Raw genomic sequence first — 27,491 nt, forward strand, 5'->3', positions numbered from 1 at the left:
GGTCTTCACCAACTTCTCAGAGTAAACAGCAGATTTCTTCTCCACAATGACTGGTTAAAACAATGTCAGAAAAAAACTCTGGGAGAGGCAATTTTGTCACTCAAGTTCTGTTGCGACTGTCATCGCCTCCAAAGTGTCATCTCAATGAGATCTCTACCCATTACCGTCTCTTTTCAAGGAAATTTACACGCACGTGCGTCACGCGTTGCGTGTCACGTTATCTTGGGTAATGGCATTGATTGGTTGATTATAGTTTGCACTCATGAACTGTTTCACTGTGTGCACTGCTCTGGGTTATAAATATTCATGAAGTATATAAACACGTTTAACTGCTTCACTTCTCCCAAACTCCAACTAAAAGCGAGATGAGTAATTGTTGTAAAGTGTTGTAAAGTGGTTGTATGAGTATTCAAAAAGTATAAACATATTTGATCAACATCAGTATCATTCGATTGGATACATCTTTTCAATTATGCATTCTTAAAGCTGGAGATGTTGCTTAACAATGTTCTGCTGAGCAGAACTTAGCAGGATACCTGTCACAACTTGTACTTTGCAAATTTTAGTTTGGCTGGTAACTTTATTATAAGCGGAAGTGTGTTATGCTTGGCTCTATTTTGTGCTTGAGCAGCTCGATGAAATTGGACCATGAACTCCAATAATTCCAATAATTTGAGCTGTCATTTCCCATGAGTATCAACCCCATTGATCCCTTGTTCATTTGATACCTCATCAAAAACCTCAACATTAAGTAAACTGATTGATTGACCATCTAAAAGACAACCACAATGGACGTTCGTTCTGTCAGTCTCAATTGTAGCCTCAACTCAAGTCGCAAACTGAGAACTCCAATAATTTGAGCAGTCATCTCCCATGGACCGTCTCTCATTCTTTTGAAAACGATTTTGGATGCTGAACGAGGCCATATATAGTAAATCACGGCAGCCCATTATTGTCTGACAGAGATGCTACGAAGTCTAAATAAAGAATTTCTAGTGGACACTTTCTCCTAGCAGAGAACCCTGTTGCTAAGATAACATGAACATGATTATTATTTTGCGCCTGGTCCTGGTATTATCGTTTGCTTACTATAAATGCTCGCAGGCTGAACAACAGGTATTTTCATGCATAATTTGTGTTAGGCTGGTTTTTTTTTAAAGGCAGTGGACACTATTGGTAATTGTCAAAGACTAGCCTTCACAGTTGGTGTATCTCAACATATGCATAAAATAACAAACCTGTGAAATTTTAAACTCAATCGGGCATCGAACTTGCGAGATAATAATGAAAGAAAAAAACACCCTTGTCACACGGAGTTGCGTGCGCTCAGATGCTTGATTTCGAGACCTCACATTCTAAATGTGAGGTCTCAAAATCAAATTCGTGGAAAATTACTTCTTTCTCTAAAACTATTGCACTTCAGAGGGAGCCGTTTCTCACGATGTTTTATACCATCAACCTCTCCCCACTACTCGTCACCAAGAAAGGTTTTATGCTAATAATTATTTTGAGCAATTACCAATAGTGTTCACTGCCTTTAAGTTGAAGTACTAAATTTTCATAAAATTTTCCATAAATTCCCAACACTAAAAACACTTGTGCATGTGCATGTATATCCCCTGTTCGATTGCTTGGGGTGTTTTTTGTTTTGGGTATTGTTTTTGTTTTCATGCTCGTTTTTTTTTTGTTTTTTTTTTGTTATTTTTTTTTTTTTTATAACTATTTATTTTTTATTTTTATTATTATTATTTTATTTTTTGGTGGGGGGGTTACAGAAGAAGGGGTCCTAGAATGTTTTTTGTTGTAACTAATTTATTAATATTATTTTCATTCTCGTTTGTTTTATCTTTAGACCTATACACAATAATTACAGGTTGGACAGGGGCTGTCAAAGTTATACAAAGTATGACAAAATGTCTTTAAGATAATATCTGTACAACCAGACCCCTGTCAACAATAAAATATCACAATATAACAATATAAAAACTAGATTACACTCAAACACTTCAAAAATCACACAACAGTAAAAAAAAAAATTAATCAAAAGAAAATCCCGATACATGCAAGAAAACATAATGTGGTTCTTATAATTGGTAAGCTTTCAAAACTAGATTTTTAGTTCCCGATATTAAGCGTCTGAAAGCACACAACTTCGTGTGACAACAGTGTTTTTTCTGACTTAAAGACATAGACACTATTGATAATTGTCAAAGGCCCGTCTTCTCACTTTGTGTTTCTCAACATAATTTTTATGCATAAAATAACAAACCTTTGAAAATGTGAGCTTGATTGGTCGTCGGAGTTCCAAGATAACTATGAAAGAAAAAAACGCCCTTGTCACACGAAGTTGTGTGCCTTCAGATGTTTGATTTCGAGACCTCAAATTCTAAACTTGAGGTATCGAAATCAAATTCGTGGAAAATTACTTCTTTCTCGAAAACTATGTCACTTCAGAGGGAGCCGTTTCTCACAATGTTTTATACTAACAAACTGTCCCCATTACTTATTTCCAAGTGAGGTTTTATGCTGATCATTTTTTTGAGTAATTACCAATAGTGTCCACTGCCTTTAATTATCTCGCAGCTTCGACGCCCAATTTAGTTCACATTTTTACAGGTTTGTCATTTTGTGCATATGTTGAGTTGCACCAAAGCAAGAAGACTGGTCTTTAACAATTACCAAAGGTGGCCAGTGTCTGTAATCAATTAATTCGTGTATACTTCATTAAACGTAATCACCAGAACATGGCATTTATTGGTCAAAAGTAAGAAAACTCCAACACAGAGCTGACAATAAGTTACACAAGTCCTTCAGCTTTTCTGACAGTTTCTCCAACTGCAATAGGTCTGTTACTCAATGTTATCACTTTGATCAGTATAAATATTAAATGCAACAATTCCCAAACCAAACAATAACGGACAATGACTCTCCCGTACGCAACGTGAGCAAGTACCTCCCATCGGACTTATCATTTCGTGTGATTTCATACACACAAACCTTTGGGAGCTTTAATCACGTATAGGCCGTGGTTCCGGTTAATGGCATTATCTTGGAGTCGTGTATCAACGGGATAGTGTCGAGACGATCAAAGTCAATAAAAATATGAGTCCCTTGGTATGAGGGTTAAGCGTCAGTTTAATACAGGTGCACAAAATACTTCTCCACTGAGCATTAAGATGGTTTTTTGGTTCTTTATTTCTTGGCTGTTTATACAGGCAGCTTATTCGTTTCTTCACCACTCTAATGATAACATTTTAAGAATTGCCAAATTGTTGTCATTTTATTTCTGAACTGTTGGATTTTGTATGAAGATTGAAAACTTGTTTGCACGCCAGTAGATTGTTTCTAAGGAGTAAGGGAATCATAAAAAGTATGTTGAGTGGTTCTTGTTTACTCTTGGCTATCGAAGTAAATGCTTTAGAGTGCATTGTGTTCGTTAGAGCGCAATCTCCGGGAAAACATGCTTTCGGGAAAGATGCTCCGAACGTGTGTTAAGTCTCTTTTGTTATGTTTAGTCAATGTGTGGTTTGGGATTTTTTCTTCGTCTTCTTTTTCTTTGTAATTCTTTTACAGTCACCTGAAAGTGATATTTTTTCAAAATAAAGCTTTTGTCACTAGGATAAGTGCTTTGATTAAGTGAAAAGTGAATAAACCGTAAACTAAGGTTCTAAAAAATCAGTTTTCATTTTATTTACAAATTTAAGAGTAGGCCCCGACCCGAGAGGGCGCTATTCGTGACGTCAATTGAGGCGCGATATTTGAAGAAAAATGCGTAGTCTGGCCCCATTCACTACGTCTGGCTACCTGATTGGTATGACGCCTACGTACAGAACTACGGTCACGAAGCAGACTGCACGCACTACTGCTGCTGCGCAGACGGTCTACTCGGATAACCCTGCACGGTGAATCGCAAGCTAAAAACATGCACTCAAAATGCAAACTTACCCGAATTTTTCACGTTTTGCATACATTCCTCTAGGTTCGTCACGTCTTTCAAGTACCTTCTTTTATGCGCTTGTTTGTTTTTTTTTTGTTTGTTTTTTTGTGCCTTATTGTGTTGTTTCCTCAGAAAACGTCAGCCTTAATCATCCTCACAAGAATGGTGGTCAAAACAAAATAATAATTAAATTATATACAAACGTTTGTTATACTCATTGAATAACATCGACCAATTATTATGGATATCAATTTATAACATTATTTATAAAGTATTTACATAAAAAGCCCTTATAATCTCACTACTCTATTGCCCAGTGTAACAACAACGGCCAGCCTTTTCACACTTACCCCGAGGAAAAGCCACCCCTACTTTGGAGTAGGGGTAAGCGGTAAAACCCTGAGTTATTCTTGAAAACATGCAACCGGTGATTTAGGCTGGGACACAATATGAAAGTACGCTTGGGGCATCCGTGGGGTAAAAACAAGTCCCGGGCCTCACCGGGCTGTGTTTCTGGGGATATTCAAAGAGATACAGTGTAAACAGGGATAACGATGAAGTTGAAGATCTCTCTAGAGAACTGTGGTATTAGATTTGCTGTCTGTATTTTTGCTGGGTTTTTTCTGATGCTGTTATTGTCGCATATATAGTTTATACTAAATCACAGTCGTTGATTTTGTGAAATTCACAATCATAGACGTTTAATAAACCAATGTATGTGTGAAAGAGACTTTGCAGCTGTTGCCAGCTTAGTGTGTATATTCTCTTGAGGGAGTTTCCCGAGTTTCCTTGAAGGGGGGACCATCTTTAGTAACACCAAACAATACTTATGGCAATGAGGTTAATAGCACAAAGTAGATGCCTGTCCTACTTCTTTCGCCCAACGGTTCCATTTTCCGAGCTGTATATACTAAAAGGCCGGTGAATACTATTTGTATTGGTCATATTGGACAACTGCGAAGTGTAGGAGATGTATTTACTATCGTCCCAGCGGCTGCTTCCGTCTCCTGAGTAGCTGGTATACATGTAGACATCCAAACCAGGGCCATCGGCATCGCTAAGCTTCGACGAGCCAACCCAGCCATCCACGGCAAACACATTGGTCCGAGACCGCTCTTGAATCTTATACGTCTGACCGCGCAGGTTGCACTCAATCGGCATGGCGTTCCTCCACGCTTTGCGGACGTCAGCGGAGCGAACGCAGAAGAGGATGAACACCAGCAAACCCTGGAAGGAGTTAGCAACGCAGAAGATGAGCTGGTAAATGAAGGAGCCGAAGGTGATGGAGAGGAACCCGAAGCCCCAGGAGAGACCAAGAAGGACGGACATGCAGATGGCATTCTGGAGACGGCATGACAGCTTCTGCATCTGGGTTTTCTTCTTCTTATTGGCATTACCTCGCATGTCGCTGTTGATGAGGCTACGAACCACGAGGACAAAGGTCACCACGTTGTGTATAAGGACCAGTCCAATGGGTAGTAACAGACCGAGGTACTGGGCCAGGCCAATATACAGGAAACAACTGTTGGGAGACAAAATGAAAAACGAACTTTGTAAAAACAGGCTGACGTCGGTGTGTTTGAACATGATATTTAGTTGCTAGGACTGCCCTCTAGAGGGCAGTAGAGCTCATTTAACAGCTTTTGGTAATAAAGTCCCCATTCTTATCCGTAATGACTGGTTCCCTGTCACTCCTGTCCATATCCGCAAGAATAAGTACAGGAGTGACAGGCTCTCAACAAGTTGGATGGCATTTCAGAAGCTCCGTAACAGGTTGTGTTAATATTTTCTATTTGTGTAATATTGTGGGGAGGGCGGGCTGTTTTTGTTTTGTTTTTTTTGAGCTATTGTGTGATATGTTTGGTTTTCTGTTTTTGGAACCTTTGGTTAGTGGGTTGGTTGAAAGAAGTAACTGAAAACAACATTCAGTTTTCAATTAAACAAAACAATAAAACCAAACAAAAACACACGTTCATGTGTTAGCTAATTTTCTCCTCTGTTACAATGGTGCATGGTTTAAGAAAGAAAAGAGTCATAATTTCTGTGATGTGAGAACATTGATCTAAACAAATATTCTGCTTCATTCATCAGTGTACATACAAAAAAAACATATTATTATACAGAATGGGTATAGGTCAAGTAAATCAACTTTTCATTTCAAACCATTATTCCCTTGGCGAGGTATAAATTGGAATACGCACCCACGCAATGTCAATTCACACTCTTCAATCCTGCCCCAATAAGCTCAGTATTCGTAATTCAATAATAATTGAAGCAAATTTTACATCAATTTATACAGCAATTAGATCGCAGTGACAGCTCAAAAAGTAAATCACGATCGTGTAAACCAATTTGAAATTTTCATTAATTTTATGGTTTTCGTTTTATCGATGTGTGGTTGTGGCTCGTTTTGAGACATTTGCGCCTGCTTGTAAATGCAGCTTTGGATCCGGTGTGGCAGGAGACTCCGTTCCCCCGAGATTCAGTGCCCCCCCCCCCCATGGCAAACTGTGTTCAAACTTCTTCTGATAGCGCACTCTGTTGAATCCTCCTCCTCAAGCCCACGTTAATTTCCCTTAGTGGGTTTGAATCTCCGGCGGAAACCGGCCACGGGGAATGTTCGTCTACACTCTTAAAAATGTCCGGGTCAAAATTTGTCGAGATACATGGATATGTTATCCCCATGAATGTACATGTATGAAGTTTGTACTGTTGATCTAACTTTTTGATTGGTTAAACCAAACTATAAGGACAGTGACACAGTTATTCTTCGACTGGTTCTCTGCAGTGCAAGCAATTTAACGCACATTTTAGTTTAAAAAAAAAAACACAGAAAAACCAACAGGAAAAAACAAACAACAACAACAATAACAACAACAACAACAACATCAACAACATCAAAAACAAACAAACTCCCAACTTCCTTACAATCAAACACAAGGACAAACCATTGAACAGACAAAACAAGTCAACAACTTACAAATCTTGGTGACGATACATATTCATCGGATAAGCAACACCAAACGTGATAGCAACGATGACCAATGGAACACCTGTGGGTCAAAAAATGGGTAAAATGTAAAAACCAGTATACGATCCATCACGACTAATTTAAAATTATTATTAGAACCTTTTTAGCCACAAAATATACCCCCAAAAAACGTATCAATTTCGTTGCCCATTAATACAATTAATGTTTCTGGTGATAAGGTCGTAAGGTTCGTCACTGTTTTTCTTCGGCAGTGATGTTTGTATCCTGTATATTAAGATCATTAAATAAATAAAACCATAATCAAATCATATTTTAACCAAAATAATAATAAATCAATCATGAACTTTGAACTTACCCCAAGCGAAGAAGCAAGCCTTTGACATAAACTTTGATTCTCTCCCCTTAAAGACTCTGACGAGCAGAAGGTACATGTTCCTCGCCTCTACACCCATCCAGAACATGGACGCCAGAACCAGGTAGTGGATTGTGGCAGCCACAGCCATGCAGATGACGTCATGGTGGACTGCGTCGATACCGGTCAGGAAGACCACGTACAGGCACAGCAGAGCAAGACACAGCTGCATCAAGATTTGGCGGGAACGAGTGGCGCGCAAATTACTGGTGAGTGAAAGAAAGTGGATTACATTAGACCCGTTGTGGCTGGAGACTCCGTCCCCCTGGAGATTCGGTCCCCCTAATGGCAAACTGTGTACAAACTTCGTCTGTATAGCGCCCTCTTTTGAATCCTTCTCATCCAGCCCAAGTTAATTTCCCATAAAGGGGACAGAATCTCCGGCAGACGGAATTCCCTTGGACACGGTATACGAATTGACGGCTAAAGTTTACGGCTACGACCATTGCTAAGGGTGTTTGCTAAGGACGTCCTATGTTTCAACGCAATATAACGCAGACATCTAGCCATAGCCGTACCTGTAGCCGTTGAATCTGACATGATACGACTTAACGTAATTAAAAACTTATAATTATCAGGTTTATTTCTTGGTATCTTTTTTTCATATTATTGTTTTATTTCCATTTTAAGAGCATCGAGTTACAATCTTGGTATGCGCGATCTATTATTTCTTGTTCGCGTTTGTTGACATGTTTTATTTGCGTTACACACTGTTACATTCGTCATTGTAGACTATTCCAGTAGATTGATTCCACGTTAAAGACACTGGACACTATTGGTAATTGTCAAACACCAGTCTTCTCACTTGTTGTTTTTTAATGCATAAAATAACAAACCTGTGAAAATTTTAGCTAAATTGTTGCAAGATAAATATGAAAGAAAAAACGACTTTGTCACACAAAGTTGTTTATTTCAGATGCTTGATTTCGAGACCTCAAAATCTAATTTTGAGGTCTCGAAATCAAATTCGAGGGAAATTACTTCTTTCTCGAAAACTAAGTCACTTCAGAGGGAGCGGTTTCTCACAATGTTTTATAATATCAACATCTCCCCATTACCCGTTAATACCAAGTAGGGTTTTATGCTAATAATTATGTTGAGTATTACTACCAATAGTGTCCACTGCCTTTAATAAAAGACACTTACCCAAATACAAGAAAGGTGAACAGAGTGAGAGACACGCCCGCTATCGACAAAGCTAAACCAACTGCACTGATGAAATCTAAAATGAAAATAGCCGCCGGGGACAGCTCCATGTCTTTCATGCTCTGTGGGATAAAAGTAAATCATTATGATTTGTTTATGTTTCTTGTCTTTGCCTATAGGTGGCGCTCTATAATTATTGTACACACGGTAACTGTAGAAAAATTAAAACTTGAGCTTAAATCAAATTAAGACATGTAAATTCATTGAGAAAAAAAGGGGAAAACATGAACAATACAGATTTGAATAATTATCGAATGAGTGTGGTGTGTGTTCTGAAAGGAATCGGTGGTTCACGACTCTACGTTTCGATCAGTATGCTCTGATTGTCTTCAGGAGAAGATCATCTTTCACAATCTGGCAGTAGATAGGCCATCCAGGTATCACAGAGCTACATACCATGATCACTGCAAAGTTAGTCAGATGGTAGCAGTTGCATTTGATACGTCCATCCTCGAACCCAACGTACTCGCACCCATCCGTTGACCAGTCCCCTGTTCCGTTGTCGAGGTTGAAATCCCAGTATACACACTGTGCTAAGCCAATAGTGTCATTCCATTCCTAGTGGTTTTGAAATTAAATGAATGCTGGTTAATTATTGTCAATGTAATGGATTTTAAACGTTTTATGTTTCACTACAAATTATCAATATTGGTCGATTCTATACTGTTTTTAAGAGGAACATCAATTCCCGACTTCAGCTCCCCAAAGCTATGTTCATTTTCATATTGTTCTCGTTGACCCTAACCGGGAGTGGTTTTAGTATTGTTTGGATTTAAGCAAAGTATGTCATTCAACTCATACTTATTTATAATACTGTCAAAATACAGCATTACATAATGCATGTACCAGTCATCTCACCAGTCTTCTCACTTGGTGTAATCTCAACATCAGTGCATAAAATAACAAACCTGTGAAAATTGGTAATCGAAGTTGCGAGATAATAATGAAAGAAAAAACACCCTCGTCACAGGATTTGTGTGCGTTCAGATGCTTGATTTCGAGACCTCAGTCTCTAAACCTGAGGTCTCGAAATCAAATTCAAGGAAAATTACTTCCTTTTTCAAAAACTACACAACTTATTAAGAGGGAGCCGTTTCTCACAATGTTGTATACTACCAACCTCTCCCCATTACTCGTTACTAAGTAAGGTTTTATGCTAATAATTATTTGAGTAATTACCAATAGTGTCCTCTGCCTTTAACAAGAAAAAATCAACGAAAGAAAGCTATGTTACATACTACTCAAAATACATTGATTTGTGAATTCTCGCTTCGCTTTTTACCTGATGTGGGGTGAATTCTACCACAACCGGTTCACTAAGATTCATCAGCTGTACGCCCTCTATAGTCGATGAGATAACACGACCGGATGTGACGTATTCACCAGAGATTCCCGGAGTGAGCATGCGTGATACGTTAGGGGAATCGAAGAGTCCGTCTGTCTGGTAGAGAACGAAGCTTACGCTCACAGATAAAGGGTTACCTATGGAAAAAAGAAAAGAAATTAACATTAATTCTGTCATTTAAAGTCAGTGGACACTATTGGTAATTACTTAAAATAGCATAAAACCTTTCCTGGTAACAAGTAATGGCGAGAGGTTGAAAACAGTGTGAGAAACGGCTCCCTGTGAAGTAGTGTAGTTTATCCACGATTTTGATTTTATACCTCAGATTTAGAATTTAAGGTATCGAAATCAAGCATCTGAAAGCACACAACTTCGTGTGACAAGGTTGTTTTTTCTTTCAGTATTATCTTGCAACTTCGGTGACCGATTGAGCTCAAATTTTTACAGGCTTGCATTTTATGCATAATGTTGAGATACACCATGTGTGAAGGCTAGTCTTTACCACTAGACAATTACCACTAGTGTCCAGTGTCTTTAAGAAAATTACTGTCTTTAATAGTAATTTTCATCATCTTCATCATAGTATGAACATGAAATTCTATATACCGTGTTAAAAAAAAAAACTACATAAATCACAGAGGACCAGAAACAATGAGACCATTATCGACACTGAAGTTAGAGCAAAGACCAATGGTTAAAATGGTGGTTGGTCAGTTGGTCATAGGAAATGCCCAAAGTGCGAGTAACTACTAAAGCATGTCAACGCGGCGACCTAGCTGCCACCTAGCGTCAAAAAGTCCCCTTTATTGTTTTGGTGTTTTTCCCCCGCTATTCCATGTAATAATGTCTAGCTATTGGTAGTTAGTCTCGACAACAGAAGGAGGTTTTATTTATCAAAATATCCATTATAACCAAGTCAAACGAAAGACACAAATCCATCAGACTACTTACCAAGGAGACGTTTACTCGATTCCTCACCGATGTTTGACGGAAGAGTAATCGCGGTATCGACAGGCCACGACATGCCCTCCGAGTCTCCCCTCACCCCCTTCGGCATAGTGTGAACACCCCCATCGTGAAGAGTAGACGAGTCGGGGTCAACCTCGTTCAAAACAGACAAAAATTGCGTTTCTTCCTCGTTCCCGTATGTCTTCACCGTGATCACGTTCACTGCGAGGCTCGGGAGTGAGACACGCAAATCGGTGACGTTACTGGAGACCAAGGTGATTTGGGATTCGAGGGAACGTACGATGCTGGAAGAGGCTGTTGAGCGGTTGCGTGGAGTATCGTCTGACGAAACTGACCCCTCTTCGTCAGTGAGGGCAGTGTCACGGTCGCTCACGGACGAGATGACGACATCGACTGTTTGAATGACAGCCTTGGTCACCTAAAATGGGGGGGGGGGGGATATGTTAGTCGTTAATATTATTGTTTGTTTGTATTTTTAACTTTAGAAGAAACCACCCACCCACATTCAAGCAGCACCTTCATTGGACACTATTTTAAATTTTTTTGTCACTCTGGTTATAGCGTTTAGAAACGTACGTATTTGGCGCTCTATAAATATTGTAATTATAAGTTTGTTATTTGAATATATTGCGATTAATTAAAGCATAACGCATTCTTGATGATACCTGTTGGTGGCGGTTAACTTTTTATGCTGTTTGTCAATTCAATAAATACTAAAACTAATTAATTATACCTCGACAGACGGAGACCCAGCCTTCACAATATGCTCAAGAATGTTTGCCACGGGGTCAAGATGATCTGCCACTGACGTCATATTCGAAACTGTCATGGCGACTACTTGAGAAACCTCCATTACATTCCCCTCTCCAACCTCAACCTGTTTAGTAACACACGAATAAAGAAATATTATATTCAACCCATGCATATTGCTCTTCGATGTTTAAAGGCACTGTAAACTCAGGCCTGATACTTCACGGAGGCAACGAAGGCGATTGCCTCCGTTGCCCCTGGTCATTGCCTTGGTGCCCTTGAAATGTTACAGTAGAAATTTACAATTTCCTCATAGGGTGCCCTTTGCCAAAGAGAAAATGCCTTGGTGCCCTTGCCCTTTCAAAAACGAAGCATACAGCCCTGTAACTGTTGGTAATGTTCTCAAAACAAATGTTGCTAATGTGCTGTTGTTGAGATATTTTGAGGAATGAAACGAGTAAAACAATTTCAAGAACTTGTCCGTCTCGGTGAGACGAAAATGCTTTTAGCATGTACAACGGACTCTCCTGAAAACATTGCTCTGTGATTTTTGCTTTAAACAAAATTGACGACTAATTAATTTGAAACTTATACGGGTAAAATGTAGGCCTACATAAATACATCTTCATTCGCAATGCGTAAGGATTTATGTCATGGCCAAAAACTTGATCAACAAAAGATACCATGAACCTTTAAGGTGTATTCTATAGTTGTGATGATGTGTGTTGTTGTGACTCACAAACCCTTATTACTCACATTGGTTAGGTCGTCCAGGTCAACGGAATCTCTGACGTCACCACAGTCTTTGAGTACCGGCTCCAGCCAAATAGCACCTAATTGGTCATCTGGATTGCAAACACGTACAGCTCGGATACTCCCAGCTGTTCAAGGAATGATGGGAAAGTAAAGAGACAACTTGAGAATGAGGTAAAATCTTAGTTTCTGCTTGTTTAAAGGCACCGGACACTATTGGTAAATAGTTGTTAGCACAAAAACTTACATGGTAACGAGCAATGGGGAAAAGTTGTATGAAACATTGTGAGTGCCGGCTCCGTCTGAAGTAACGTAGTTTTTGAGAAGGAGATAATTTCTCACTCAAATTTAAAATACTTTATTAGGCGTCTGGAAGCGCTTTTTTTTTTTTTTAAACATGCAACAAAAACAAACACTTCTGGTCGTGAGAATACTGGTCGTTGAAAATCACCAAATGATGTGTACCATGCTGGGACAGGGCATAAAGCATTGTGTGGCAACCTGTCCAGGTTATCTCACCTGCATCCGGTCAATGGGGGCTTTTTGAACTCTAGGTGGCAGCAGACTGATCGGGTAAATCCATTATCCTCACCAAGGTGCAAACATTCGGAACTTTTCAAATCCACGGCTTCGGATCTGGATTCGGTTTGAGGCTTCGTTCTCTCGTCTGAAGCACTGAGCGCGCATACGCAAAACTCGCGCAATTGTCAAAACAACCTGCGGGGACAAGCTAACCTGAGCCGAAACCAAAGCAGAAGCCGTCGTTTCGAAAAGGGCCTATTATAAGTCATCATTGACAACTGCTGCCACCTAGCGTTCAAAAGTCTCCCATTCTAACGTGTTTCTGAAGCAGTTCAGCTCATTTTAAGTCAACACAACTCGCCTCCATCCAAATGTTTTTATTTCAATTCAACTTGAACCAATTGTTGAGTCAATTTCAGAAATGTTGTTTCAACAGGGAATAAATGACCTGTGTGCATGAGAGATACGTAGTAGATGCAACTGTTTACTTGAGTCGAATTTTAATCATAATGTGTATCCTCATTGATAGACCTTACCGTTTTCGGTGTAGACTGAGCACCTTTGGAGTGATGGAACCAGATTGGTCGGGCGGGCAGCTGGCCAAGTCAAGATGCCGTCTTCATATGGAGTTACCTCTGACTGACACTGAGCTAAAAACGTCGCAAAAAAATGGTATGTTTTAAATTTTGTTTTTGTATCTTAAATATTGTGTATAATCCGGTTCAAACTTCTTGCAAAAGCGAATGCGAAGGGAGTTTTTTGTCGTCACATGTCTGCTTTTGCATTGCGTCTCGAAGACAGTTTAACTTGTTGCGAATTAGTGACGTCACAATTCAAATCGCTTTTTGCATTCGCGGGAAAAATTTAACTGGGCTTCCATTGTCGAAATAAGATATTAACGACTTTGTACAAGGTGTTTATGAACTTCGTGGAATAACTGTTGGATGTTCCTTCCTTAAAAATACAATCATATTGTATCATGTCAACTCGTATCCGAAAACCGGTGATAAAGTCAACTCGTATACCAAGGTTAACTCGTAACCAAGTTAATTTGTACTCAAAATTCGGTGCCTAAATCACCTCGTACCCATAGCCAACTCGTACCCAACAACCAATGACCAAGTAAACTCGTATACTTATTTTTATTAATAATCAAGTCAACCCGTACCCAAAAAACACTGCCTAAATCAATTCGTACCCTGGTCACTTCATACCCCAAACCAGTGACCAAGTCATGTTGTATAATCAACTCATACCCCCAAATCAGTGCCCAGTCAACTCGTACCCAAACCTGTACCCTAAAGTCAGTTCCCAAGTCAACTCGTACACAAAAACCCGTCCCAAATCAACTCGCCCTCGGGTCGACTCGTATCGAATCGTACCCATGCAGCAGATTTCAAACGAATGATTCTCACCAATTTCGACGGTTACGTTGAAAGCACACGTGCCATTATTCCCTGCCTGGTCCCGTGCAGTGTACATGACTAGGTGCGTTCCGACACCGAACTGCTGTCCTTGCTCGTGAGTCGAGACAGTTGGACCGACAATATCGATGTTATCCCAGGCGACTAGACGCTGCCAAGTCACTGGTACCGTCGTCGCGTTCCCGGTCAAGTAAGCAGTTTGACCGAGGGGGCAGTCGAAAAACTTTGGTGGTACTCTATCTAAAAGGAGAGTAGTATGCGGCAGAGCCAGATTCAATCGAAGTTAAGTAGGATAAATACATTGATTTCAATCTAAATTTAAGACATATTTTAGTCGGATTCGATGTATCCCAAGTAATATATTGCTATCACCTACCATAGACAGTCACCTTGAAGTTACAGTGGTTTTCATTGTTCGACATGTCCCTGGCAATGTACTTGACATCCGTCTCGCCGTAGTCGAATAAGTCCCCTGGCATGTGCGTGGGGGCCAGACTAAATTTATTCGTGTTGTCTGTGACGTTCGGTTCGTTCCAGTACACGCGAGTTTTGCTTATTTGCATGTCAATGATGCTGGCTGAAAGGGATCCAGGACAGTTATGGATGGTCGGTGGTTCTATATCTGAAATTTGAAAGTTCAAAAAGTATGTGTTTTATCCTACTTAAAAGTAGGATTTGATACGTTGCATAGTGGAAGTATTATTAAGAGAGGTTTACGGAAACACCATGTGGATGTCTCTTTTTTTGAGTAGTGTTGGTTCTGAAAAGAACAGGTGGTTAAACGACTCAACGTTTCGATGAGTATGGTCTGATCGTCTTCAGGAGAGTGCTAAACTCTGTTGATGTCGAGTTCTCTATCTGAGTTGTTGGAGTGCTCCGTCGGAGTTTTTTTTATATTGGATCGCTCCGTCGGTTCGGAGTAGTGGGATTTCTCAATTGAAGTTTTCAGTTAACACTTGTTTACACATTGTTTAACTCACGGTTTAAACCATGGGGGGTTTAACAAAACAAAATGATAAAATAATCTCACCTATAATGGTTATAGTAAAATTGCAGTAGTTTGTGTTCCCCGAAGGATCCTCCGCTACGTAAGACACATCCGTTCGTCCGACCTCGAACTTGTCCCCTGACTTTACATCTCCCACTGACGAGATGGTGACCAGCAGTGTATTATCAAAGGCACTCACTGGGTCCCATGTGACGGCAGTGGTATCGAGTCCAGGGTCTGCCCGTCTGGTGGTATCATGTGGGCATCGTTGTTTTACAAACTGGGGTACTTCCGTATCTGGGCAAGAAAGAAAAACAATTTCTCGCAATCAAACGCTGCAGCCGATTTGACGGAACGCTTTGATTTATGGGAAAAGGTGTGCACCTTGGTGTGTATGTTATTGACTTATTAAAAGTCAAGATGTGTACAACCTCCCTCTGGAATGGGAAAAGGCGTACACCTCGGTGTGTATTATGTGATTTTATGTATTCTATTTATTTTTAATCTTTAGACATACACAATAGTTACAAGTCATCAGAAGATGTGTAAAACCAGACCCCTGCCAACGAAAACAATATAATTGTACAATATAACAAAATTGAGTTAACTATACAAGTCTAGTTGGGTACAGACTGGAATGGGAAAGGTGTACAACTTGATTTGTATGTGATTGACTTATTACAAGTGAAGTTGGGGACAGCCTCCCCCTGGAATGGGAAAAGGCGTACACCTAATTGGTTTATGTTATTGACTTATGACAAGTCAAGTTGGGTACAGCCTCCCCCCTGGAATGGGAAAAGGCGTACACCTAATGGGAGACTTTCTGGGACGATAGAGGGCAGCAGACTTACCGGGTAAATCCATTGTTCTCAGAATTATGCGCATGTTCAGAACTACGTAAACAATGGAAATTTACCCGGTATGTCTGCTGCCACCTAGCGTTGGAAAGTCTCCTATTGGTTTATGTGATTGACTTATGACAAGTCAAGTTGGGTACAGCCTCGCTATGAAATGGGAGAATGTGTACACCTTGATTTGTATGTGACTAAGTTGGGTACAGTATGTGATTGCCGTATTACAAGTTAGTTGTGTACAGCGTCCCTCTGGAATGGGAAAAGACCCACACTATTTAGTATAGGCTGAATTCGTACTAACGTCTATGATTACAGGGGTGGATTTCACAAAGGTATTCCTAACTTAGAACTAGTCCTGGGCAATGCTATGAGATAGGACCAGTCCTAAGTTAGGATGAGTTACTGGTCCTAACTTAGGACCAGTCCTATCTCTTAGCAGTGCCTAGGACTAGTTCTAAGTTAGGACTACCTTTGTGAAATCCACCCCTGAACTCGTCTAAAGTCCTATGTTAAATCCTAAATTAGGAAGAATTTGGTGAAATTGACGGCTGGTCATCTGTTTTGGGTACCCTGTATAGAGAAAACTAACAGGGACCAGACTGTCTGTCTTTCCAGCCTCGGTTTCGGTACCGTCGGATCAAATATAAGAAAAACCAAGATGGCGGCACCGTTATAACGGTCAAAATTGTAACAATCGAATACTCTTTGATGGTTACATACATGTGCATCATTATAGAGAGTTACTTCAAGGACAATAAAAAAAAATGGTAGGACTGGAACACACTAAAAATTGTAAAAATGGTAGGGCTGGAACACACTAAAAATTGTAAAAATGGTAGGACTGGAACACACTAAAAATTGTTAAAATGGTAGGACTGGAACACACTAAAAATTGTAAAAATGGTAGGACTGGAACACACTAAAAATTGTAAAAATGTATTAGGTTTAACAAATGTATTTCCTTGTACCTCTTCACGAATTCTTCTCCTTTTTAAAGTATTGGAAACTTTTTTAAACCCACCGATAATTGTCAAGGTAAAATCATCAGCTGTCAACTACCAACCCTCGTTTTACCCACCGATTATAGTCACTGTAAATCTGCAGCCTTCAACCTCGTTCCCATCCCTGCTCACGGTATAAACAACCTCTGTATCTCCGATCGGGAATCTAGCCCCTGGTTCGTGTGTTGCGTTGAACGTAAAGGTCTGGTCTGCTCCAATGGCCGTCTGTAACTAAGATTGAAACAAAAAGTTCGTCTGAGTAAGGAGAAACTGTGGAATAGGCGCCTCCAAAACAAACCCCATAAACTAGATATCAACGTTTGTTAAAGTACTTGTTCGTGAATATCCAGATTTGAAAGTTGTATTTTCCTGTTATCTCTTAAATGAGTAAAACACAACACTCTACGTGCGTTACTCAACACAAAAAACTGAAGACTTTGCGTCCTATCCGAAGGACGAAGCAGTGGTTAAGTGTTTTGCTTAAGGGCGCAAGTGTCACTACTGGAACTCGAACACACACTCTGCTGATCAGAAACACATGGGCCCCATTCAATAGCTGCTCGAACTAGAACAAGGTTACCAGCCAAAATACTATGTTACATGTACACTTTGTGACCGGTAGCCTGCTCATTATTGATAAGCAGGGATATTTTTAGCAGTATTTTCTTCATTAAGCAGCTCTTGAAAATTGGGCACAGAGCTTGAAATTCGGTACTCTTAACCGCTATTCCAAGAAAAGCCGCAAATGTCTACTTGTTCACGAATACCAATATTTAAAACCTTTCCTGTAATCTCTGCAACGAGTGAAAAAACAACAACATTAATTTGCAAATTTGAAATGACTTACCTGCTCGTCTGATATAGGTTGAGTCCAATTCACAGCAGCGTCTGGTAACCCAGGATCTGTCTCTTGTACAATATTATCAGGGCAGGATGGACCGTTTAGAATCCCTGCACTGAATGATCGTTCTGTTTGGAGACACATTAACTTGTTAACGTTTTTTTTATAATAAATAACAATACTAATGAAAACCTATAAAGCGCACAAATCCATCAAAGTGCTCATGGAGCTAAATACAAACAATAACATACACAATGTACAATAACCAGAATTGAAACGTAAGCCTTAACTATGAAGAAATCCTGAACATGTGGTAGAGGATTACAACACAAAATGCAATATCTAAGAAAACATCGAAGGGTAAAATCAGTTTAGTTAGTTAGTTCGTCTTTTGTGTAGTGTTTTTAAACACTGGAGCCTGAATTATGATTTAGGCTTCAATGTTTCATATGTGCCGAAGTTGATTTTATTTTTGATTTGTTTTAATAAACAAGTATCTATTTTAATGTGTGCATTATTTCAGTATGTCTGGTCAGTGTTTTTTTTTTTTTTAGATTGACTCCGTTGGGGTAGTTCGGTATACATTTTGTCATTTAAAATCAGAGATAAATGTCCAATAATGTTATTTATTTCACCCTGGTTCCTTTTGTATCAATATTTATTTTGTTCCAGATAATATAAATAATGTGTTCCGTTAACTGTTTCTTCAGCATTAAACACGGCATGTGAAAACCTGCTTCCGAAAAAAAAATGGGGCCCTAGGCCAATAACAGTCCAAACTCGGATTGTTTGACACCCCTTTTCATTCTCATCAACATCAGGAACCAATTAATTCATTCTTCAACCAATTTCCAAATAGAATCAGAGAACTTCGGAACCCACGATCCGAATAACAATTAAATATATTTTAATTGATTTGCTGAGATGTAGAACAAGGAGCCATCCCAACTGCTTTTATTCCACGTACTGCAAATCCTTGGAACTCACTGCCTAGTGCATGTTTCCCTCCATCCTACAATCTAGACTGTTTTTAAGGCAGTGAACACTATTGGTGTATTGTCAAAGACTAGTCTGCACAGTTGGTGTGTCTCAACTTATGCATAAAATAACAAACCTGTGAAAATTTGAGCTCGAAGTCGAAGTTGCGAGATAATAATTAAAGAAAAAAAACACTTTTGTCACACGAAGTCGAGGCTTTCAGATGCTTGATGTCGAGACCTCAAATTCTAAATCTGTGGTCTCGAAATCAAATTCGTGGAAAATTACTTCTTTCTCAAAAACTACGTCACTTCAAAGGGAGCTGTTTCTCACAATGTTTTATACTTTCAACCTCTCCCTATTGCTCGTTACCAAGTAAGGTTTTATGCTAATAATTCCTTAAAGAGGAATATCAATTTCTACCTTCAGCTCCCCTGAGTTCTTTCCACTTAAAATAAATTGGTCTTCTTGTATAGCCCCATACCAAGAGTGGCTTTTAGCCTTGTTTGAGGTAAACTTGCATCAACAAAATCAATGAAAACATAAAATAACAAAATGTACACTACGTACCTGCTCGAAACCTAATTGAAAGTCGGTTGACTTTTGGGGATTTAAATTTGGAGCATTCGAAAACCCCAGAGTCGCCTCCCTCTGCTGGGCTTAGACGGATGAAGGAATCCCTCCGTGTCCCTTGGCCATTTTCATCGACGAGTTGTTGAACTCTTGCATTATCTACCTGAAAGGTAAAAGAAGCTGAATATTGATACAATGATTTCATTGGATAAACGCGACGTGACGTATGCTTTACCTATGATTGGTCCGAGGTGATGTAATTCAACCACAACCACTTTTCAAACCTTGTTTAGTTCTTCTGCTTAAACTGTTCTGTCATATTGTAGCCAACTATGGACTAGTATACAAAAATTGACTGCTTCGAGTGCTATGATTAAAACTATGACTCCCGAGGCGAACCACGGAGCGTTATATTTTCCCGCGGCGAAGCCGCGGGAAAATAGAACGCTCCGGGGATCACCGAGAAAGTCATAGTTTTAACCATTGCACGAGTAAAAGCAGTCAATATTGGTAAGGGGTGTTATAATTGTATATCATCTGATCTATCTTGTGTCAGAGGTGCTGTCATGTCTTATGCTCGTCTGTACTTTTGCTTGCATGTATGTCTGTTTGTTTCGTTTCGTTGCCTGTATGGATGTTTTCACAAGCTTATGCCCATCAAAACAGTCCCCTACTCTATTAAAGACCTGGACACTATTGGTAATTGTCAAAGACCAGTCTTCTCACTTGGTGTATCTCAACATACATAAAAAAACAAACCTGTGAAAATTTGAGCTCAATCGGTCGTCGAAGTTGCGAGATGATAATGAAAGAAAAAACACCCTTGTCACACAAAGTTGTGTGCTTCCAGATACCTCAGATACCTGATTTCGAAACCTCAAATTCTAAATATGAGGTCTCAAAATCAAATTCGTGGAAAATTACTTCTTTCTCGAAAACTACGTTACTTCAGAGTTAGCGTTTCTCACAATGTTTTCTACTATCAACAACCCCCCCCCCCCCCATTACTCAATTACCAAGTAAGGTTTTGAGCTAATAATTATTTTGAGTAATTACCAATAGTGTCCACTGCCTTTAAAGTTTAATTGAATTGAATTGATTGGTCCGAGGTGATAATGTGTCAGCCTGCACTTGTGTTGACCGCCTGCATGCAGCGTACGTGTTTGATGATGATGTATGTTGATTGATGTTGTGAAGTAGGGCTATAACAATAGTGAAAAACATCAATGCCCAAGACTGTAAAGTTCTTGACAACTAAAAGGCGATGGACACTATTGGTAATTCCTGAAAATAATTGTTTGCATACAAACTTACTTGGTAATGAGCAATGGAGTGCTGTTGGTGGTATAAATCATTGTGAGAAATGGTTCCCTCTGAAGTAACATAGTTTTTGAGAAAGAAGTAATAGCTTCCGTTGAAGACTTGTGCAACAAGGGTGTACTTTCTGTCAGTATTATCTTGCAACTTTGATGACTAATTGAGCCCAAATGTTTACAGATTTGTTATTCTATGCATAATATTGTTGGTATACACCATGGAGGTAGAAATAGAGTGAGATTACTGGTCTTCGACAATTACCAAACGTGTCCTGTAGCCGATTTCACAAAACGCTACGATTAATCATAGCTCGAGTTAAGACGAGTAACCCGTCCCAACTAAGGTGGGTTCAGTGCGTCCTAACGTCTTCGGATACGGAACTGAACTCGTCCTAAGTCCTAAGATTAATCCCAAGCTTGGTGAAATCGACGGCAGTGCCTTTAACACTAACGCGGTATAGATTGTCTTACGTGTATGTGGGAAGCTTCTAGTTGTGGCGTGCCCGTTTGTTGAGGTGATCTCCCTTTGAGACTACATCTGACTTCCACGGTAGAATTAACGGCTGACGTATAGACTAGCAGTCGACCATCTTCTGTTACTTGCTGGGAAACGCCCCCAACGACGGTTAGCTTTCCTTCAAAATCTCCTGAGAGAAAAGGCAAAAAGGAAGTATAAACTCTGGTTAACTAACTTGTTGTAGTAATCAAACTTGATTCTTTTGCATTGATTATTAGGTGTGAGAGACTGGTATCGCATCGTTTCATTGGCTTTAGGCTCCGTCAGTTGTTTAGGAAATGACGCTTACAATATACGCCTTAGCCCGCCTTAGCCCAAAGCTTTAAGCCTTGGTTTCGAGAAGGCCACCTTTGCTTGTGTATTATTATTTTGTGTGTCTTTTATCATATAATTTGTCTGTCCTCAATAATAACACTTTCTTTATAGTGCACTTTCGACAATGGCCTTGCTCCTACTGTGTGTCAAACACCATGTTTGCCCCATGAAGGATGAACAATCTCATCACCATGCCAATAGTATAGTAACACTCTAAGGGAAACCAACTGTGTTTCATGAACCGAGCGGTTAAGAGCACCGGATTCACCGGATTCAAGCTCTGATGTTAGATCAGCAGAGTGTGGGTTCCAATCCCGGTCGTGACACTTGCTACGTAGAATTGAGGAGGTAGTACTTGCTGCTCTACCGGCAAGGCTTCGGACTGATGACACCCAAGCTTACATCCGTATGGACTGTAAAAGAGTAGGTGGCAACGGCCTCTGGACGAAAACAAATAATTGTAGCCCACACCTTGAAGTGGCCTTCGGGCCTTGTGTGTCTGGCGACTTACATAAAAAAAAAAAAAATCCAATATAATTCAACAGATAAATAATTGTCCCCACGTACTTGTACAAGAAGGTGGTTGGCCACTCCATGTTCCACGTTGTTGGCATGTCTGGCCATTTGTGTTTCCTCTCAGCTCTTTAACACCGGGTTCTCTACATTGAGCCGTTACTATGGTTCCGGGTTGATAAGTGACCTCTGTCCTTTTTACCACGTCAACCGCGTTGATGAACTGAACGAGGCCCTCTACTGGCTCTGGGGGACTGCAACCACTTGCTAACTGACCTGTTCGGTAGAAATAACAATATGAGTAGAAAACAATTTTTCCAATTAAGTTATTTTGAATTTTTGTGATGTCATGGACAACTTTCACCCAAAAGAAACTCTAAAGCACGAAGCAAGTTTGACCATTATCAACACATTGTGTGACCAAACGTAAGCATGATATACAGTAAATAACAATACGCTGCATTAATATTACCAAGATTTCGTTTCAGATTTGAATCTGAAAAACTTACTGTAGGAATAGTTTCTCGAAACGTGAGACCAATTTAAGAACTGACTCCGCGGTAGTGCAGTTAATTACGATCATATAAGCTAAAGTATAGTAGTCACAGCCTATTGATTTTCTATACAATCCGCCCGGGTAATAGTTTAAAAAGCAGGACAGTTTTTTTCAGAAGTGAGTAGTCTCCCGAACCCCTGAACATCTACTCAAGCAAAACAGTTCTCTAAGAACAAACTCTACCTGGCAAGTAGATACACACATGGTGTTACCGCAAACCAAATATATAATAGTTTCTCGGTAAAACAAAAAAGGTTAGTACACGTATCCAAATCTAGCACCAAATCAATTAAAACCTAATATTTATTAACCTGTTCTCTAATAGTACTATAGTGTAAAATATTCTGCACAAAAATAACTTCAACTATAGGTTATTTTAATCTATGACCTCTCTATCGCAGGGTAGAGATTGCATGGCATCTGGGTGGTTTGCAACAGGAAAGAAAAGTCATATTGGACAATAAGGAGGCAATAAAATGCGTCTGGCAAGGTTCCAAAAATAGAAACACCATGTTTTTTATCTTGTCTGTAGAATCTGACATCCCTTTGTTCCTGAGTCTATATCCTTAGTTATTAATAGAAAAAGCATTAATTGTGTTTTGATGTGTGCCTAGATTTACACCCCCCCCAAAAAAAAAAAAGAAGAAAAAAAAAAAAGGGGGGGGGGCACACGCTAGACAGAAAGGCTCATTGGTAAAGCTGACAAAACAGATGCAGACAGTGTTCATGTATTATGTGACCAACCATAAGTAGGCTACGTGAAATAACAAACTTGTGAATTTTGAGCTCAATTCGTTGTATATTTTGTCAGGAGCAAATAATTAAAATTCATGTACGTTCCATGGCATTTCGTGGCAGGCAAGATACCACACTGGTCAAATGACCACAACAATCTAGTTATAAAACATACAACTGTATAAAATTTGAGAAAGACTGTCTTTCTCTATTACCAAAAAACGATTAAATTCAGCCGGTGATACCTCAATATATAAAATGTAAGATTGAATGTTTCCTTCCACCGTTCTGTGTACAAATCGTGCCTGCGGGAAATCTAGGCTCTGTGGCCGCTTAAAAAAAAATTATGTAACAAGTCACGTGCTCTTTATGACGCTGGTCTTATTTGCCAAAAGTAGCAATATTCCCGATATGAAAAAATCCCGGTGTCTTTCGGGTAATTATTAATAAACAATAAACAGTGCTTGTATATAGCGCTATTTCAAAGAGCATGATCGTCGCGCTTTGCAATGAAATCATTATGAAAAATAACATACAAAATGTGAAAATAATAGACAAAACAAACTAATCGTAAATAAACATTAGCACAGCAATCAAATATAATCACTATTAACGGAACAGGTGTGTCTTTAACCGGCGTTTGAATGTTGTTATGTAATATTGCAAGACCGTATGGTTGGTGGTAAATCAGTCCATAACTGGGTGCCAAAATTGTTTTCTTAAAGAAACTGGACACTATAGGTAATTGTCAAAGACTAGTCTTCTCAGTTGGTGTATCTCAACATATGCATAAAATAACAAACCTGTGAAAATTTGAGCTCAATCAGTCGTCGAAGTTGCGAGATAATAATGAAAGAAAAAAACACCCTTGATGCTGGATTTCAAGACCTCAAAGTCTAAATGTGAGGTCTCGAAATCAAATTCGCGGAAAATTACTTCTTTCTCGAAAACTATGTCACTTCAGAGGGAGCTGTTTCTCCCAATATTTTATACCATCAACCTCTCCCCATTACTCGTAATCAAGAAAGGTTTTATGATAATAATTATTTTGATTAATTACCAATAGTGTCCACTGCCTTTAAAAGCTAAGACTTGTATTACGTTAAGTTTAATACTTATAGTGTATTCACTCGTGAATCTGATCTTCGTCTGTAACTTCATGAAAAACAGGATGGCTGTACTATTTCCGAAACTCGTAACCTTAAAACCAGTCGTTATTTGCAACGGCCCCGAACTTACCTTGTGGTTTCCGCTATGGGACATGGCGTGTATTGTTCAACTATCAAGGTGGTTTAAAAAGTGGTCTGGAGTAGACGTTTCATTTGTTTTGTGGTTGATGGTTGATATATTCTGTTTGTTTGTTTGTCATTATCTCCGGAAATCGCTGATTGGTTCACGTCAGAGCGCCGTATTAATTAACATAATTTTCATGAATGAGAATTAAGTGGAAACGTAGACTCATTTTTGTTCAATTTCACGTATTTTTACCGTATGGCTATACAGTTGCATCAAATGATTTTTGTTCAGGCTTAGATGTCATTTTATTTCACTTCTTAAGAATCATGTTCACCATTCTGCGGTTGAATTTAGAAGTAAAACACCTTTCTCAGTGACACAAAATGTCATGACCGGATTTAGAACCAACAAACCGATGACTTAACCACCAGAACTTGAACTGAATGCCCTTAACCGCTCGGCCATGACACCTTACATAAAGTACATACATCACATGGTCTTTGACAACTGCCAATGTTGCCTGTGCTGGTAATTATAAGTATTATGCCGTGTGGTTTAAAAACACTGGCGTCAATTTGTTCAATTTGTTCCCGGGCCCAATTCCATAGCACTGTTTAACGGTAAGCAAATGTTCATACTTACTGTAGCCAGCCAAAAATATTGCTGAGGTGTATTAAATTTATGATAGTACAATGTCCGCTACTTTGTAGAAGCCAATGTTCGACTCACCACAATTGGCGGACAGTATATACCGCTGGTTGTGTTTTCAGGAGTAAATTTAAGCCTTTATATAATGTATGTATATTATATACCACCAGGGAAGCTAACAGTGTGACTGTTGAGCAAAGAACAAAATTACTAGAGCGGGACTCGAACCACTGACCTCCGGATTACAGTTTTTAACCACCATACTCACTTATTACAAATGACTATGTGTCTATTTGTGCATGAAAACTATGATGTTCCGCACAAAATCACTATTGCATGCATGAATCGTTTCTCAGATGCAACAGTTTTCATGTACAAGATATTATTATTATTATTATTATTTTATCATTATTTATTTGGCAAAAAAAAATTGTACACGTAAAGGATAAATATCTTAAAAACATTAAATATATAAATATATACATCTGGATTGGAAAACATTAAAAAGGGAGATACATCAAGATATAAAAAGGAGGACAGGCAGTAAAAGAGAAGCCATAATATTACTTCGGAGGGAATCTTAAGTTACTAAAAAAAAAATAGTTACCAATGTATGAAATAGATCTCTGTCGTGCGTCGCAGAGCTTGTTTCTTCTAACAATGTTTTACTTTTAAACAGCTTTAAAGGCACTGGACACTATTGGTATGGTACAAACAAAAAGCAAACAAACTTTCTTGGTCACGATATTTGAGAGGTGTTTGTAGTATAAAACAGTCTCCGAAATGGCTCCCTCTGAAGCAACGTATAGTATTTTAGAGTTAATTTTGCACCCAAATAATTATAAAAAGGCTTCATGCCTGCAGCCTGTATTTATGCCTCCGAAAGCCAGTGTACAAGAAGGATATTTTTATTTCATTACTCTCTGTTTGCAACTTCGACGACCAATAATTGAGTCTAAATTTTCACAGAATTGTTATTTTTAAAAATGAGCCTCTAGACATTGACATGTGTACAGTGCCTTTAAAAAAAGAGGTCAGCCGTCGATTTCACCAAACTTGTGATTTCACCAAACTCTTCATAACTTTAAGACATTGGACACTATACTTTTGGTATTGCCAAAGATTAGTCTTCGTACTTGGTGTATCTCAACATATGCAAAAACTAACAAACTAGTGAAAACTTGAGCTCGGTTGGTCGTCGGAGTTGCGAGATAACTATAAAAGAAAAGAAAAAACACCCTTGGCACACAAAATTGTGTGCTTTCAGATGCTTGATTTCGAGACCTGACATTCTAAATCTGAGGTCTAGAAATCAAATCCGTGGAAAATTTCTCGAAAACTACGTCACTTCAGAGGGAGCCGTTTCTCACAATGTTTTATACCATCAACCTCTCCCCATTACTCGTTACCAAGTGAGGTTTTGTATCTGATAATTATTTTGAGTAATTACCAATAGTGTCCACTGCCTTTCAGATTAATCTTAGGACTTAGGACGAGTCCCAACCCTGCACTGTGGTATGCAGACCCTTAGATTAATCCTAAAGTAACTAGAGATAGGATTAATCCTAGCGTTTCGTGAGATCGGCTGCAGCTCATTTGTTTTCTTCCAGTATCGCTTTGAATTATAATGAAGACACAAAATTGTGATTTTAATGTTGATTGTACACTTACCTAAACAGCACACTGCCAGAATAAAAACAGACTGTAGATTCATTCTCCTCCTTAAGCACCAAACGTCAATATCCAATGTCATAAAAAACTTCTTTCCTTCGAAGACCACAAACAGTTTGATTATGTTTTTTATCAAATCCAAGTCCCTTTGAACAGGTTCCTCAGGCAAAGTTGATTGAAAACGAACCCGGATCCACACAAAGACTATATAGGAGTCCAACTTTGCCAATAATATTGGGGGTTTCCTTGCCAATCCTGTAAGGAATGTCGCGCCTTGATGAAAAGTTGTGAATTTACTTGCATCAAGTGTCATTTGTTGTAAACGCTGTGGTAACCTTTCGGCCTATACTCCCGAGTCTAAATCACCATGTCCCAACTCAGTGTTGTACTTCATGTAGCCACGAAAGAAACTACTTCCATGCAGAAGAAAAAACCTTGG

General features: G+C 39.2%; 1 protein-coding gene across 1 annotated transcript; it reads right to left on the reverse strand.

The window, feature by feature from the left end:
• Positions 1-2,615: 2,615 nt before the first annotated feature.
• Positions 2,616-27,491, reverse strand: LOC117300894. Its single transcript, XM_033784755.1, has 19 exons — positions 27,053-27,491; positions 22,261-22,482; positions 21,333-21,508; positions 19,543-19,708; positions 18,001-18,122; positions 17,231-17,384; positions 15,341-15,595; positions 14,687-14,932; positions 14,302-14,550; positions 13,423-13,536; positions 12,368-12,492; positions 11,595-11,738; positions 10,844-11,279; positions 9,830-10,029; positions 8,944-9,105; positions 8,488-8,609; positions 7,285-7,547; positions 6,918-6,990; positions 2,616-5,459 (listed from the first exon to the last, which is right to left on the reverse strand). Exons 1-19 carry the CDS (start codon positions 27,363-27,365, stop codon positions 4,805-4,807), a joined length of 4,197 nt encoding a protein of 1,398 aa, XP_033640646.1. The 5' UTR covers positions 27,366-27,491; the 3' UTR covers positions 2,616-4,804.

The sequence above is a fragment of the Asterias rubens genome, chromosome 16 (assembly GCF_902459465.1).
Source record: "Asterias rubens chromosome 16, eAstRub1.3, whole genome shotgun sequence".
NCBI lineage: Eukaryota > Metazoa > Echinodermata > Asteroidea > Forcipulatida > Asteriidae > Asterias > Asterias rubens.

Excerpts from the sequence above, each read along its gene's own strand:
- LOC117300894 (XM_033784755.1), bottom strand. The coding sequence starts at position 27,365 with ATGACACTTGATGCAAGTAAATTCACAACTTTTCATCAAGGCGCGACA. Across the intron at positions 22,483-27,052 it reads TCTGGCAGTGTGCTGTTTAG|GTCAGTTAGCAAGTGGTTGC; the intron begins GTAAGTGTACAA and ends TCTACCGAACAG. Across the intron at positions 13,537-14,301 it reads CAACGTAACCGTCGAAATTG|CTCAGTGTCAGTCAGAGGTA; the intron begins GTGAGAATCATT and ends CGACGTTTTTAG.